General features: G+C 39.1%; 2 protein-coding genes across 4 annotated transcripts in view; one reads left to right on the top strand and one right to left on the bottom strand.

Moving 5' to 3' along the window:
• The window catches only part of PTH1R (parathyroid hormone 1 receptor), a 204,713-nt gene extending 199,040 nt beyond the window's left edge, over nucleotides 1–5,673 (top strand). The window contains exon 13 of the mRNA XM_069006208.1: nucleotides 5,563–5,673. Within this exon, the coding sequence (XP_068862309.1) occupies nucleotides 5,563–5,643 (81 nt within the window). The 3' untranslated portion in view covers nucleotides 5,644–5,673. The remainder of the gene's footprint in view (nucleotides 1–5,562) is intronic.
• On the bottom strand, nucleotides 83–14,473 carry JMJD4 (jumonji domain containing 4). Of its 3 annotated transcripts, none has more exons than XM_069006215.1 (6): nucleotides 14,195–14,473; nucleotides 7,013–7,178; nucleotides 6,182–6,277; nucleotides 3,592–3,859; nucleotides 2,481–2,627; nucleotides 83–1,614 (listed from the first exon to the last, which is right to left on the bottom strand). In XM_069006215.1, the coding sequence occupies exons 1-6, from the start codon at nucleotides 14,457–14,459 to the stop codon at nucleotides 1,303–1,305; spliced, it is 1,254 nt and encodes a 417-aa protein (XP_068862316.1). In that variant the 5' UTR covers nucleotides 14,460–14,473; the 3' UTR covers nucleotides 83–1,302. The 3 variants fall into 3 exon arrangements, with proteins under 3 accessions (XP_068862316.1, XP_068862315.1, XP_068862314.1); XM_069006214.1 differs by having other exon boundaries at nucleotides 3,604–3,859; nucleotides 6,152–6,277; XM_069006213.1 differs by having other exon boundaries at nucleotides 6,152–6,277.
• Between the last annotated feature and the right edge of the window lie 42 nt (nucleotides 14,474–14,515).

A 14,515-nucleotide genomic window follows, 5' to 3' on the forward strand; every position in this document is an offset into this window, starting at 1 on the left:
TCTTCTCCTTGTTCCAATCACCGGCGTCGTCTTCTTTGGGAATTTCCACATTTCGGGAACGCGGCTCCTTGAGATTCCTGGGAATGAGGAATTGGAAGTCCAAAGCTTTTGAGAAAATGGGAATTTTGTGCCTCTGTTCCCTGCTAGATCCATGGATTAAGCCGGGCTTAACAGTGGGAATACACCACCAAATCCAGGCTTTTCTTCCCGAAAATCCGCTTCCGAGCCTCGTTCCGAGCCTCCGGGGAACCTCCCTCGATTCACTGCCTGGCCGGGAAAACTGGGAATTGTATTCCAGAGGCGCCTAAAACCGGGATTCTCCCGGCTGGGATGCGTTCATTCCAAAAAATTCTGGGTTTTCCATCCGTTTTTCCATGCTCTGGGGAAGGGATTGTAATTCCAAACTCCAAAATGCCGACTTCCTCCTAGGAAAGGCCATGCAAAGGGCAGGGGCGTGGAAATTCCAAGGAATTCTCTGGAAAACCACGTGGATCCTCAGGTTTTCCTTCGGAAAAAATTCCTGAAACTTCCCAAGTTTTTCCTCTCCTTTCATTCCCGAGGAAGTTCTTGAGGAAGAGGATCCAGGTCGGGCCCGAAGGTAACAGTGCGCAGCCGTTTGTGCTTCCAGGGGGTTCTGGATTCCAAGGAAAAGCAGGAATTGGGGGGGAGGGGGACATTCCACTGGGAATATCTGGCGGAATTCCGGCTGGGAATTGTGCTGTGGAAGCATGCAGGAGGTGCTTGGATTCCCTGGCAGATCCCATCTTTTCCCAGAGGGAACCGGAGCAGGGAATTGTGGGAGCGCGTTGGCATTCCCGCTTTTTGGCGGGATGCCTCGAGGCGGCTTTTGCTCCCAGTTGAACGTAGGTCAAGTTTAAAGTTAATCCTGAGCCTCTCCGGCTTTGCCACTTTGGAAGACACGGAGTCAGCATTCCCAAATCCAGGATCCGGCTCAGCTTCCATGGAAGCTCCAGCTGCTGGAATTCCCTAATAAAAGAGGCTGGAAAAGCTGAGCTGGAAGCAGGAGAGGTTTTAACAGAACTGAGCCGGAGCAAAGCTGAGCTTAAGCGCAGGGAATTTGCTGCATTCCAACGCCGGGCTCGATCTGTTGGGAATTGTTTCCCTGAGTGCTGCTCCTAATCCTAAGGAAGTTTGGGATTTCCTTCGGCTGGGATCGGTTTTTCCATAATTCCTCCAAAAGAAAACTTTGGGAATGCTCTCCCTCCTCTGAAGTGAAGCTTTGGGAATTGGAGGAGCCCATTTTGTCCCAAGGCTTTGGAAAAGAGCTGGGAAAGCGGGAATTCAGAGCAGGGCCGTGTCTATGGCAGCTTCCAGGTGCTGGAGCAGAGCCTCGGGAGAAGGAGAGAGGGAAGTGAGATCCAGCTTCCGGAAATCCTCGTTAGCGCTTAACGAGCTCAGCACCTTCACCGTCCTCTTGAGGTCGAACACGGCGTGCAGCATTCCCAAGGTGGAAATGGCGGCTTTGGAATCGTTGCGGGCGGAGGATTCCTCGTCCAGGCCCTTCTCCAGGATGGAAACGCGGTTCTCGGCGATGACTTTGAGGAAGTTGTAGAATTCCTTGTAGTCGATGCCGGTGCAGGATTTCATGATCAGCTGGAGGGGGTGGAATGAAATGGGAATAACGGCGGGGAAATGCCGGGAGAAATTCCTGAAAAGTTACAGGAGAAATCCCCCAAAAATCCCAGGAAAAATCCCCAAAAAATCCCTGGAAAAGTCCCAAAAGTCACAGGAAAAATCCCCAAAAAGTCCCAGGAAAAATCCCCAAAAATCCCAGGGAAAATCCCCAAAAAATCCCTGGAAAAGTCCCCAAAAAGTCACAGGAAAAATCCCCAAAAAATCCCCCAAAAATCCCTGGAAAAGTCCCCAAAAAGTCACAGGAAAATCCCCCAAAAATCCCAGGAAAATTCCCCAAAAAGTCACAGGAAAAATCCCACAAAAATCTCCAGAAAAATTTCAAAAAAATCTCCCCAAAAATCCCAGGAAAATTCCCCAAAAATTCTCAGGAAAAACCCCAGGAGAAACCCCAGGAAAAATCCCAGGAAAATTCCCCAAAAAATCCCAGGAAAAATCCCCAAAATATTAAAGGAAAAATCCTAAAAAAATTCCCCAAAAATTCCCTGTCCCTCCAGGCCTTGTCCCCAGTCCCTCTCCAGCTCTCCTGGAGCCCCTTTAGGCCCTGCCAGGGGCTCTGAGCTCTCCCTGGATCCTTCCCTTCTCCAGGGGAACATTCCCAGCTCTGTGGATCCTGCAGTTTCCCAGATTCCCAGCCAACATTCCAACCTGGATCCATCCAACCCACCCCGCCATTCCCAAACTTTTCGAGGGACTATTTCCCAGCAAAACAAAGCTCTCCCCATCTCCCACTTCCTTCGAAACACCACAATTCCCATCTAGGAGGTGAAAGGCTCCGCTCCAACCATGGAATCCCGGAATTCCGGAGATCCGGGATCCGGCTGTACCTGGCACTGGAGGTGCCGGTCATCCATGGGATCTTTCCAGCGGTTGATTTCCCGCTGGACGGCCGCCAGCTCATCCTGCAGGAAGCCCCACATGACGGCCACGTTGCAGCCGTTGACCCAGTTGTGGTTGATGGAAATGGTGTCTTCCTGAGGGAAAAAATCCGGGATAACAGCGGGAGAATCGGGAATTAATGCTCGGTGAAGTCGGGAGGAAGGATTGGAAGGAATCGGCTGTGCCAGAATTCCCGTTCCCGAGAAAGGGAAATGCTTCCTTGGCATCGGAATGGGTTGGGAATTGCTTCTTTTCATATCCCCGAATATCCCAAATCCCACAAATCCCAAAGGCGGCGGGGCCAGAGGGAAGCGGGTGTTGGTGTTGGGATGGAATCCCCTGGGAATCCTTTGTTACTGTTCCATCATTCCATTCAAATTCCCAGTTGGAAGCGGGATGAACAACCCCACCCTGGGTGTGGCTCATGCACGATCCCATTCCTGAGGGGCTGGAAGCATTTCCCAGCAAAAGAGCGGGAAAATGGGACGCAGGCAGCTTTTTCCATGGAATCCTCTCCTACATCCCGGTGTTCCAAGGAGCTTTTGATGGTTTAACATCCCAGAATTCCCGAATGGTGTGGGATGGAGGGGATCTTAAAGGTCATCCCATTCCACGGGCAGGGACACTTCCTGATAGCCCAGGTTGCTCCAAGCTGGAATTTCTCCCTCCCGGGAAGGATTTCCATCCCTTCTTCTTCCTTTTTCCCATGATTTTCCTCCTCCTCCCCCCAGTTCCACGCCATGGAATTCCTGGAATTCTTCGGCTTGGGAAGGACCCTAAGGATCATCCCATTCCCAGCCATTCCATGGGCTGGACACTTCCCGCTATCCCAAATTGCTCCAAGCTGACCTTGGACACTTCCAGGCATCCAGGAGCTTCTCCAGGAATTCCATCCCAGTGCCTCAACTCCTTCCCAACACCCCCTGGGAGACCAAATCCGCTTTTCCCTCTGCACCTCCCCAAATCCTCGACATCCCAAGAAAACCTTTGGAATTCCATCAGCCAAGAAGGAGCTGATCCAAGCGGGAACAATTCCCAGTGGGATCCACATTCCCTCACCAGGTTATGAACCTGATGGTGCCATCCGCTGGGAACGAAGACGATCTCTCCGGATTCCTGGATAATTTCCAGAGGGGGCTGGCTCTGGCTGTAACGGGGATAAATCCGCTTATCCCGAAGATCCGGAGCCGTCACGTCGAAAGGAAGATTCCCGTGGCAATCCTTCAGGAATTCCTCGTGGCCCGCGGGATAGAGCAGCCAGCGCTTCCTCCCGCAGATGTTGGCGGACCAGCTGTAGGAGCGGAAGACGTCGGCGTGGAACGGGGTCCTGGGAAAGGAGGGATGGGCGGGAAGTGAATCCCAGGGAAAGGAGGGATGGGAGGGAAGTGAATCCCGGGGAAAGCAGGGATGGGTGGGAAGTGAATCCCGGGGAAAGCAGGGATGGGAGGGAAGCGAATCCCAGGGAAAGCAGGGATGGGTGGGAAGTGAATCCCGGGGAAAGCAGCGGTGGGAGGGAAGTGAATCCCAGGGAAAGCAGGGATGGGAGGGAAGGCAATCCCAGGGAATGCAGGGATGGGAGGGAAGGCAATCCCGGGGAAGACTGAGTGGGATTGGAGTTGTTGGGAAGCTGAGAGGCTGCTCCCAAAATTCATCTGGAATTTGGGTTGGATGATGGAGTTTGGTCTATTAAGAAGCCATTGGATCCATGCTGATCCCAAAATTCCTCATGGAAAGGTGTCCTGGGGAAAGCAGGGATGGGCGGGAAGGCTGAGAGGGATTGGAGTCGTTGGGAAGCTGAGATGGGGATCCCAAAATTCCGCTGGAATTTGGGTTGGCTGATGGAGTTTTGGCTATTAAGAGGTCACTGTATGCATGCTGATCCCAAAATTCCTCTGGAATTTGGGTTGGATGATGGACTGTGGTCCATTAAAAAGCCATTGGATCCATGCTGATCCCAAAATTCCTCAGGAATTTGGGTTGGCTGATGGTCTGTTAAAAGGTCACTGTATCCATGCTGATGCCGAAATTCCTCAGGAATTTGGGTTGGATGATGGAGTTTGATCCTTTAAAACCCCCCTGTATCCATGCTGATCCCAAACTTTCTCCTCCTCTGGAATTTGGGTTGGATCACGGAGTTTGATCCATTAAAAACCCACTCCATCCACACCGATCCCACCCAAGCCCTTCCTCATGGAATTTTCCATGGATTATGGAATGTTTTCCATCCTCTGGGCTTCTCCCCTCTTCAGTTGATCCCAAAAATTCCCCTGGGGCAGGGAATTCTGGGATGGCACCGGATAAAAATCCCCCAAAGGCAACTTTGTAACCAACACTGGAATTCCTCCCAAAATCCACCTGAACATTTTATTTTTTTTGGGAACAATTTTGGGGATTTTTTTTTTCCTTTTCCATCCCATCCAGATCCAACCGGGACATTGGACCTGCCAGGAATTCTCCTGGGAGTTTTTGGGGATTTTTCCTGGGGATTTTTTGGGATTTTTCCTGGGAATTTTTTGGGATTTTTTGGGGATTTTTCCTGTCATTTTGGGGATTTTTTCCCGGGAATTTTTGGGATTTTTTTGGGGATCTTTCCTCAGAACTTTTTGGGATTTTTCCCAAGATTTTTTGGGGATTTTTTTCCCAGGATTTTTTGGGATTTTTCCTGTAACTTTTTGGGGATTTTCCTGGGATTATTTTGGGATTTTTGGGGGATTTTCGGGAAATTTTCTGGGGATTTTTCCTGCGACTTTTGGTGGATTTGTCCTGGGATTTTTCCAGGGACTTTTTGGGGATTTTTCCTGTAGCATTTTGGGGATTTTTCCTGGGATTTTTTGGGAATTTTTCAGAGGATTTTCCCTGGGATTTTGGGGATTTTTTTGGAATTTTTGGGGGATTTTTCCTGTGACTTTTGGTGGATTTTTCCTGGGATTTTTCCAGGGATTTTTGGGGTATTTTTCCTGAGAAATTTCCTGGGATTTTTCCTGAGAATTTTTGGGGATTTTTCCTGTAACTTTGGCAGGATTTTTCCAGGGATTTTTTGGGGATTCTTCCTGTAGCATTTTGGGGATTTTTCCAGGGATTTTTGGGGGGATTTTTCCTGTGACTTTTTAGGGATTTTTCCTGGGATTTTTTGGGGAATTTTTCTGGGAGTTTTGGGGGAATTTTTGGGGGATTTTTTGGGGGATTTTTGGGGGATTTTTTTCTGTAACTTTTGGGGATTTTTTTGGGGATTTTTTCCTGGGATTTTTTGGGGGATTTTTCCTGGGATTTTTTGGGGATTTTTCTTGGGATTTTTTGGGGGATTTTTCTTGGGATTTTTTGGGGATTTTTCCAGGGATATTTTGGGGATTTTTGGGGATTTTTCCTAGGACTTTTTTGGGGATTTTTCCTGGGATTTTTTGGGGGATTTTTCCTGGGATTTTTTGGGGGTATTTTTCCTGAGAATTTTTGGGGAATTTTCCAAGGATTTTTGGGGGATTTTTTCCTGTAGCTTTTCGGGGGATTTTTCCTGTAACTTTCAGGGATTTCTCCTGTAACCTGCCTGATTATCCTGATGGACAACAGGATGATTTCCTGGGATATTCCACTGGGAAAGGAATCTTAGGGATGAGAGCCTTACCAGGAGCCCTTGGGTCCCATGTAGACGAACCTATAATCATCCACAGCCACCGCATCCCAATACTCGTTGAGCCAATCCGAGGAAAAATACACGGGAGTGCTGTAAACATCCAGCTCTGGGAAAGCTCTGGAAAACACAAACGCTCGGAAAAGCAGCTCGGGAAAAGCTGACGTCGTTCCTTCCCTCAAATCCAGCGGGAAGAGGAAGCAGGGAGATCCTTTAGGATGGAATTCCAACGGTTTGGGGGGGGAAGGGAGTTTAAGGAGCAGCTCATCCCAACTTTCTGCTATCCCAAGGTGGGACCGGGGGATGGAATTCCCGGAGAAATTCCTTCCCAAGGCGTTTGTCCTGCCAGAGCTGCGGGAAGGGAAGTTGAAGGAGTGGGAATGTTCCCAGAAAAGCCAATGGATCCGGAAGGATCCCAAATCCAGTTAAAATGTCCCCCAGGTCTGGCTGCAGGAGGTGTTCCAGTCCCAGGTTCCGTAGGGATAATATGGAGTACCGTGGAATGCCTTGGGTGGGAAGGGACCTTAAGGATCATCCCATTGCACCCATCCCATGGGCTGGGACACTTCCCGCTATCCCAGGCTGCTCCAAGCTGGCCTTGGACACTTCCAGGGATTCCAGCTTCTCTGGGAATTCCATCCCAGCCTCTCCCAGCAAGGAATTCCTTGCCAAATCCCATCTTATCCCAGCCCTTTGGCAGTGGGAAGCCATTCCCTGTCTCCTGTCCCTCCACGCCTCGGGAATTCTCTTCCCACGTTTCCTGCAGCTCCTTCAGGGCCCACTCCGATCCCTGCGGAACTTGCGTTTTCCAGGCTCAACATTCCCGAGCCCGGAGCGCTGGGAATGAGCTCTGACCTGCTCAGGTGCCAGTCCTTGAGGTAGAGGCAGCCCCGGGAGGAGCGGTAGCCACTGCGGATGTATTCCCGCCAATATTCCACGTATTCCTTGAAGGGCAGCTGCTCCTTGGGGTTGGAATTGTATTCCTTGAGGTCACAGTTGGCAACGGGGACCACGGCTTCTCCTGGAAGAGAAAGCCCTCGGGAATTCTGCTGGGGAATGAGGAGAGCTCCTCCAAAGCCCAGAGCTCATCCCTCTGGAATTGGGGCCCTTTGGATATTCCAGGGACAGCCCAAGCTCATCCCTCTGGAATTGGGACCCTTTGGATATTCCAGGGGCAGCCCAGAGCTCATCCCTCTGGAATTCCATCCCTTTGGATATTCCAGGGGCAGCCCAGAGCTCATCCCTCTGGAATTCCATCCCTTTGGATATTCCAGGGACAGCCCAGAGCTCATCCCTCTGGAATTCCATCCCTTTGGATATTCCAGGGGCAGCCCAGAGCTCATCCCTCAGGAATTGGGACCCTTTGGATATTCCAGGGACAGCCCAAGCTCATCCCTCTGGAATTGGGACCCTTTGGATATTCCAGGGGCAGCCCAGAGCTCATCCCTCTGGAATTCCATCCCTTTGGATATTCCAGGGGCAGCCCAGAGCTCATCCCTCTGGAATTCCATCCCTTTGGATATTCCAGGGGCAGCCCAGAGCTCATCCCTCAGGAATTGGGACCCTTTGGATATTCCAGGGACAGCCCAAAGCTCATCCCTCTGGAACTGGGACCCTTTGGATATTCCAGGGGCAGCCCAGAGCTCATCCCTCTGGAATTGGGACCCTTTGGATATTCCAGGGACAGCCCAGAGCTCATCCCTCTGGAATTCCATCCCTTTGGATATTCCAGGGGCACCCCAAGCTCATCCCTCTGGAATTCCATCCCTTTGGATATTCCAGGGACAGCCCAGAGCTCTTCTCTCTGGAATTCCATCCCTTTGGATATTCCAGGGACAGCCCAGAGCTCATCCCTCTGGAATTGGGACCCTTTGGATATTCCAGGGACAGCCCAGAGCTCATCCCTCTGGAATTCCATCCCTTTGGATATTCCAGGGACAGCCCAGAGCTCATCCCTCTGGAATTCCATCCCTTTGGATATTCCAGGGACAGCCCAGAGCTCATCCCTCTGGAATTCCATCCCTTTGGATATTCCAGGGGCAGCCCAGAGCTCATCCCTCTGGAATTGGGACCCTTTGGATATTCCAGGGACAGCCCAGAGCTCATCCCTCTGGAATTGGGACCCTTTGGATATTCCAGGGACAGCCCAGAGCTCATCCCTCTGGAATTGGGACCCTTTGGATATTCCAGGGACAGCCCAGAGCTCTCCTTCCCAGCAGTTTTTCATTCCAAGGACAGAGATTCCCCTGCCCCACATTTTCCGGATTTTTCTTCCACAGCTCCCGGATTCTCCAGATTTTTCTGGGATTTTCCTCTTAAATTCCACTGGGAGCGAGGTGCTGGTTAGGATTTCACATTAGCACATTAATAACTGTTATTTAAGCAGTTATTAATTTAGGAGTCGTTAGTTAATAATGATATTAATTGAATTCATTAACATCAACTCATCATTTTTAATAATTATATTAACCTACTTTGATTAATTAATTTATTTAATGTTTATAGGTTTATATTAACATGCTCTGATTAATTTAATTATTTAATGTTTACAGTTTTATATTAACCTACTTTAATTAATTTGATTATTTAATGTTTACAGTTTTATATTAACCTACTTTGAATAATTTTTTAATGTTTATAGGTTTATATTAACCTGCTCTGATTAATTTAATTATTTAATGTTTACAGTTTTATATTAACCTACTTCAATTAATTTAATTAATTGTTTATAGGTTTATATTAACCTACTTTGATTAATCTAATTATTTAATGTTCATAGTTTTATATTAACCTACTTCAATTAATTTAATTAATTAATGTTCACAGTTTTATATTGACCTACTTCAATTAATTTAATTAATTAATGTTTATAGGTTTATATTAACCTACTTTGATTAATTTAATTAATTAATGCTTACAGTTTTATATTAACCTACTTTGATTAATCTAATTATTTAATGTTCATAGTTTCATATTAACCTACTTCAATTAATTTAATTAATTAATGTTTATAGGTTTATATTAACCTGCTTTGATTAATTTAATTATTTAATGTTCATAGTTTAACATTAATTGTTTTTATTCTTTATTAGCTTTCTCATTACAAGCTTTATTTGCATAATTAGGAAGATTATTTCCATTCATTACCATTCCAGACTCATTATTTTCAGAAGAATTTTAATACATAATTCGAGTTAATTACAATATTTTAATACTATTTATCACTTTTATATTGATTATTCCTATATTATTTCTATATTAGTTATTTCTATATTAATTATTTCTATGTTAATTATGTCTATATTCATTAATTCTACATTGTTCCTATATTAATTGTGTCTATATTAATTATACCTATATTAATTATATCTATATTAATTATATCTATATTAATTATTTCTATATTAATTATATCTATATTAATTATTTCAATACTAGTTTTTTCAATATTAATTATTCCTATATTCATTACTTCTTTATTGTTATTTCTCTATTAATTATTTTTATATTAATAATGCCTAGATTCATTATTCCAATATTAATCATTTCTATATTGATTCATTACTTTTATATTGATTTTAAACCTACCTCAGAAGAATCAGAAATATTTTATTATTAATGATTTGTACATTCATTAGTTCTCCATTAATTATTTTTAGAAGAAGTTTTAAACATGACTAAAATTAATTAAAACATTTTAATACTATTTATGACTTTTATATTGATTATTCTTATGTTAATTATTCCTACATTAGTTATTTCTATGTTAATTATTTCTATATTAATGATTTCAATATTATTTCTATATTAATTATTTATATATTCATTATTTCCATATTATTATTTCTCTATTAATTATTTTATATTAATAATTTCTAGATTTATTATTCTGATATTAATTATTTCTGTATTCATTATTTCTATATTGAGTCATTATTTTTGTATTAATTTTAAACCTAACTTAGAAGAATCAGAAATATTTTAATATTAATGATTTGTACTTTCATTAGTTCTCCATTAATTCATTCTTTTTAGAAGAAGTTTTAAACATGACTAAAATTAATTAAAATATTAAAATACTATTTATAACTTTTATACTGATTATTCCTATATTAATTATGTCTATATTAGTTATCTCTATGTTAATTATCTTTATATTAATTATTACTATATTAATGATTTAGACATTCATTATTTCTACATTAATTATTTATAAATTCACTATTTCTATATTATTATTTCTATTAATTATTTTTATATTAGTAATTTCTAGATTCATTATTCTGATATTATTTCCATATTTATTCTTTCTCTATTGATTAATTATCTTCAATTAATTTTAAACCTAACTCAGAAGAATCAGCAATATTTTAATATTAATGATTTGTACATTCATTATTTCTCCATTAATTATTTTTACAAGAAATTTTAAACACGACTAAAATTAATTAAAATGTTTTAACACTAGTTGTAACTTTTCTATTATTTCTATATTAATGATTTCTATATTCATGATTCCAATATTATTTCTAAATTATTTCTATATTAATTATTCCTAAATTAATTATTTCTATATTCATTATTTCTATATTGATTCATTATTTTTAATTAATTTTAAACCTAACTCAGAAGAATCAGAAATATTTTAATATTAATGATTTGTACATTCATTATTTCTCCATTAATTCATTAATTTTAGAAGTTTTAAATGTGATTAAAAATTAATTACAATATTTTAATAGTGTTTGTAGCTTTTATACTGATAATTGCAAATATTGTAATTAGTTACCATTTGCATATTCATTATTTCCCTATTAATTGTTTTTATGATGATTTCATACATAATTTAAAACCTTTACAAACACTCAGTATGATTTCTAATTTTAATTATTTCTCTATTAATTTATTATTTCAGAATAATTTCATACACAATTCAAACTAATTACCACTATTTAATTGTTATTCCTAATTTCTTGTTAATTATTTCTCTATTAATTTATCTTAGACTAATTTTATATACAATTCAAAATCATTACAAATACTTCATTATTATTTCTAATTTCATATTAATTATTTCTCTATTAATTAACGTTTTATAACGATTTTTACACATTACTCAAAATGACCCTGAATATTTTATTTCTATTTCTAATTTCACATTAATTATTTTTCTATTAATTATTTTATAATAATTTCTCTTTATTATTCAAAATGACCCCGAATATTTCATTATTATTTCTAATTTAATATTAATTATTTCTCTATTAATTGATTATTTTATAATAATTTCTATTTATTATTCAAAATGACCCCAAATCTTTTATTTCTATTTCCAATTTCCCATTAATCATTTCTCTATTAATTATTTTATAATAATTTCTATTTATTATTCAAAATGACCCCAAATGTTTTATTATTATTTCTAATTTCACATTAATCATTTCTCTATTATTTTATAATAATTTCTATTTCTTATTCAAAATGACCCCAAATCTTTTATTATTATTTCTAATTTCACATTATTTCCCTATTAATTGATTATTTTATAATAATTTCTACTTATTATTCAAAATGACCCCGAATATTTTATTATTATTTCTCTATTAACTGATTATTTTGTAATAATTTCTATTTATTATTCAAAATGACCCCAAATATTTTATTATTTCTAATTCCATATTAATTATTTCCCTATTAACTGATTATTTTATAATAATTTCTATTTATTATTCAAAATGACCCTGAATTTTTTATTATTTCTAATTTCATATTAATTAGTTCTCTATTAAATGATTATTTTATAATAATTTCTATTTATTATTCGAAATGACCCCGAATCTTTTATTTCTATTTCTAATTTCACATTAATTAGTTCTCTATTAATTGATTATTTTATAATAATTTCTATTTATTATTCAAAATGACCCCAAATCTTTTATTATTTCCAATTTCCCATTGATCATTTCTCTATTAATTGATTCTTTTCAGCATGATCCATACTTTCATTTAATCCACCTCGTCCTCATTCAAAATCCTCCTGAAAATTCTCATTAAAATCCTGGCAATTAATTCTGTTCTCATTTAATTATTGATTAAAGGACGATTTCCCAGCCTGAGGAGGGATTTTGCTGCAATTCCCAAAGATTTTCCATGGTTTTCCTTGGAAATTTTCCAGCTGCTCCTGTGCTTTAATATTGAAGAGAGCAGGGAAATAAATGGGGATCATTCAATTATCCAATACTTTAATTAATTTCATTAAAACCAGAATTAATATTAAGCAGGGAAAAAAATTGGAATAATTAAATTATCCAATAGTTGTTATTAATTTTATTAAGAATTATGGGAATCAATGCTAAGCAGGGAAATAAATTGGAATACTGAAATTATCCAATATTTGAATTAATTTCATTAGGAATGATGGGAATTCATGCCAAGCAGGGAAATAAACTGGGATAATTAAATTATCCAATATTTTAATTAATTTCATTAAGAACAGACAGAATTAATATTAAGCAGGGAAATAAATTGGGATAATTAAATTATCCAATATTTTTAATTAATTTCATTAAGAACAATGGGAATTCATGCTAAACAGGGAAATAAATGAGGATAATTAAATTATCCAATATTTTTATTAATTTTATTAAGATTTATGGGAGTTCATGCTAAGCATTGAAATAAATTAGAATAATTAAATTATCCAATATTTTAATTAATTTCAATAAGAATTATGGGAATTAATATTAAGTAGGGGAATAAATTGCAGTACTGAAATTATCCAATATTTTAAATTAATTTCATTAAGAATTATGGGAATTAATACTAAGCAGGGGAATAAACTGCAATACTGAAATTATCCAATATTTGAATTAATTTCATTAAGAACAATGGGAATTAATATTAAGCAGGGAAATAAATTGGGATAATTAAGCCATCCAATATTTTAATTAATTTTATTAGGAAGATGGGAATTAATGCTAAGTAGGGGAATAAATTGCAATACTGAAATTATCCAATATTTTGAATTAATTTCATTAAGAACAATGGAAATTACTATTAAGCAGGGGAATAAATTGGAATACTGAAATTATCAATATTTTAATTAATTTTATTAAGAATTATGGGAATTAATACTAAGGAGGGGAATAAATTGGAATACTGAAATTATCCAATCTTTTTAATTAATTTTATTAGGAAGATGGGAATTAATACTAAGGAGGGGAATAAACTGCAATACTGAAATTATCCAATATTTGAATTAATTTCATTAAGAACAATGGAAATTAATATTAAGCAGGGGAATAAATTGGAATAATCAAATTATTCAATATTTTAATTAATTTTATTAGGAAGATGGGAATTAATACTAAGTAGGGAAATAAATTGCAATACTGAAATTATCCAATATTTGAATTAATTTCATTAAGAACAATGGGAATTAATATTAAGCAGGGAAATAAATTGGGATAATTAAGCCATCCAATATTTTAATTAATTTTATTAGGAAGATGGGAATTAATGCTAAGTAGGGGAATAAATTGCAATACTGAAATTATCCAATATTTTGAATTAATTTCATTAAGAACAATGGGAATTACTATTAAGCAGGGGAATAAATTGGAATACTGAAATTATCAATATTTTAATTAATTTTATTAAGAATTATGGGAATTAATACTAAGGAGGGGAATAAATTGGAATACTGAAATTATCCAATCTTTTTAATTAATTTTATTAGGAAGATGGGAATTAATACTAAGGAGGGGAATAAACTGCAATACTGAAATTATCCAATATTTTAATTAATTTCATTAACAACAACAGGCATTAATTTGCTCCACGAGAATAAACACCGAGCTTGGAATCTGCAAAAAAAAACTCATTTAAAAACCCAGAAAAAAATCACATATTAATTCAGGGAAAACCCCTTGGAATCCGATTTTTTTTTTTTTTTTGGCTTTTTTAACCCCTTCCTCCCCAAAACGAAGCCCCAAAAAGCCGCGTCCTTTGGGATTTGAGCAAAATCCCAGCACGTACCGAACTTCTGCAGGAGATGCTCGAAGTTGGGCTGCCCGTGGCGCGTCACCCAAGTCCTCCTGCTGCTCCAGTCCTCGGTGAACTTGGCCGAGAGGACGCAGGGATGGTTGGGAAGGAGATAATCCCGGAAAAAATCCGAGTACGTGAAGGACTCGACTTTGTCGATAAAATCCACCTGGTTCCCGGGAAGAGCTGCAGAAGCCGGAGAGGAATTCCCAGAATCCCGGAAAAAGGCGGTGGAACGGGCAAAAGTTGCCCTGTCCATGCAGGCTGGGAAAAGCAGAACAATTCCTGGCGGAGCCGAGGAAGTTTGGAGTGGGT

Source organism: Aphelocoma coerulescens, chromosome 2 (assembly GCF_041296385.1).
Source record: "Aphelocoma coerulescens isolate FSJ_1873_10779 chromosome 2, UR_Acoe_1.0, whole genome shotgun sequence".
Lineage (NCBI taxonomy): Eukaryota > Metazoa > Chordata > Aves > Passeriformes > Corvidae > Aphelocoma > Aphelocoma coerulescens.

Coding starts and splice junctions, on each gene's coding strand:
- JMJD4 (XM_069006213.1), bottom strand. CDS start 14,459: ATGGACAGGGCAACTTTTGCCCGTTCCACCGCCTTTTTCCGGGATTCT. Junction 7,179..14,194: donor GCATCTCCTGCAGAAGTTCG/GTACGTGCTGGG, acceptor TTTCTCTTCCAG/GAGAAGCCGTGGTCCCCGTT. Junction 2,628..3,591: donor ACCATCAGGTTCATAACCTG/GTGAGGGAATGT, acceptor TTTTTCCCTCAG/GAAGACACCATTTCCATCAA.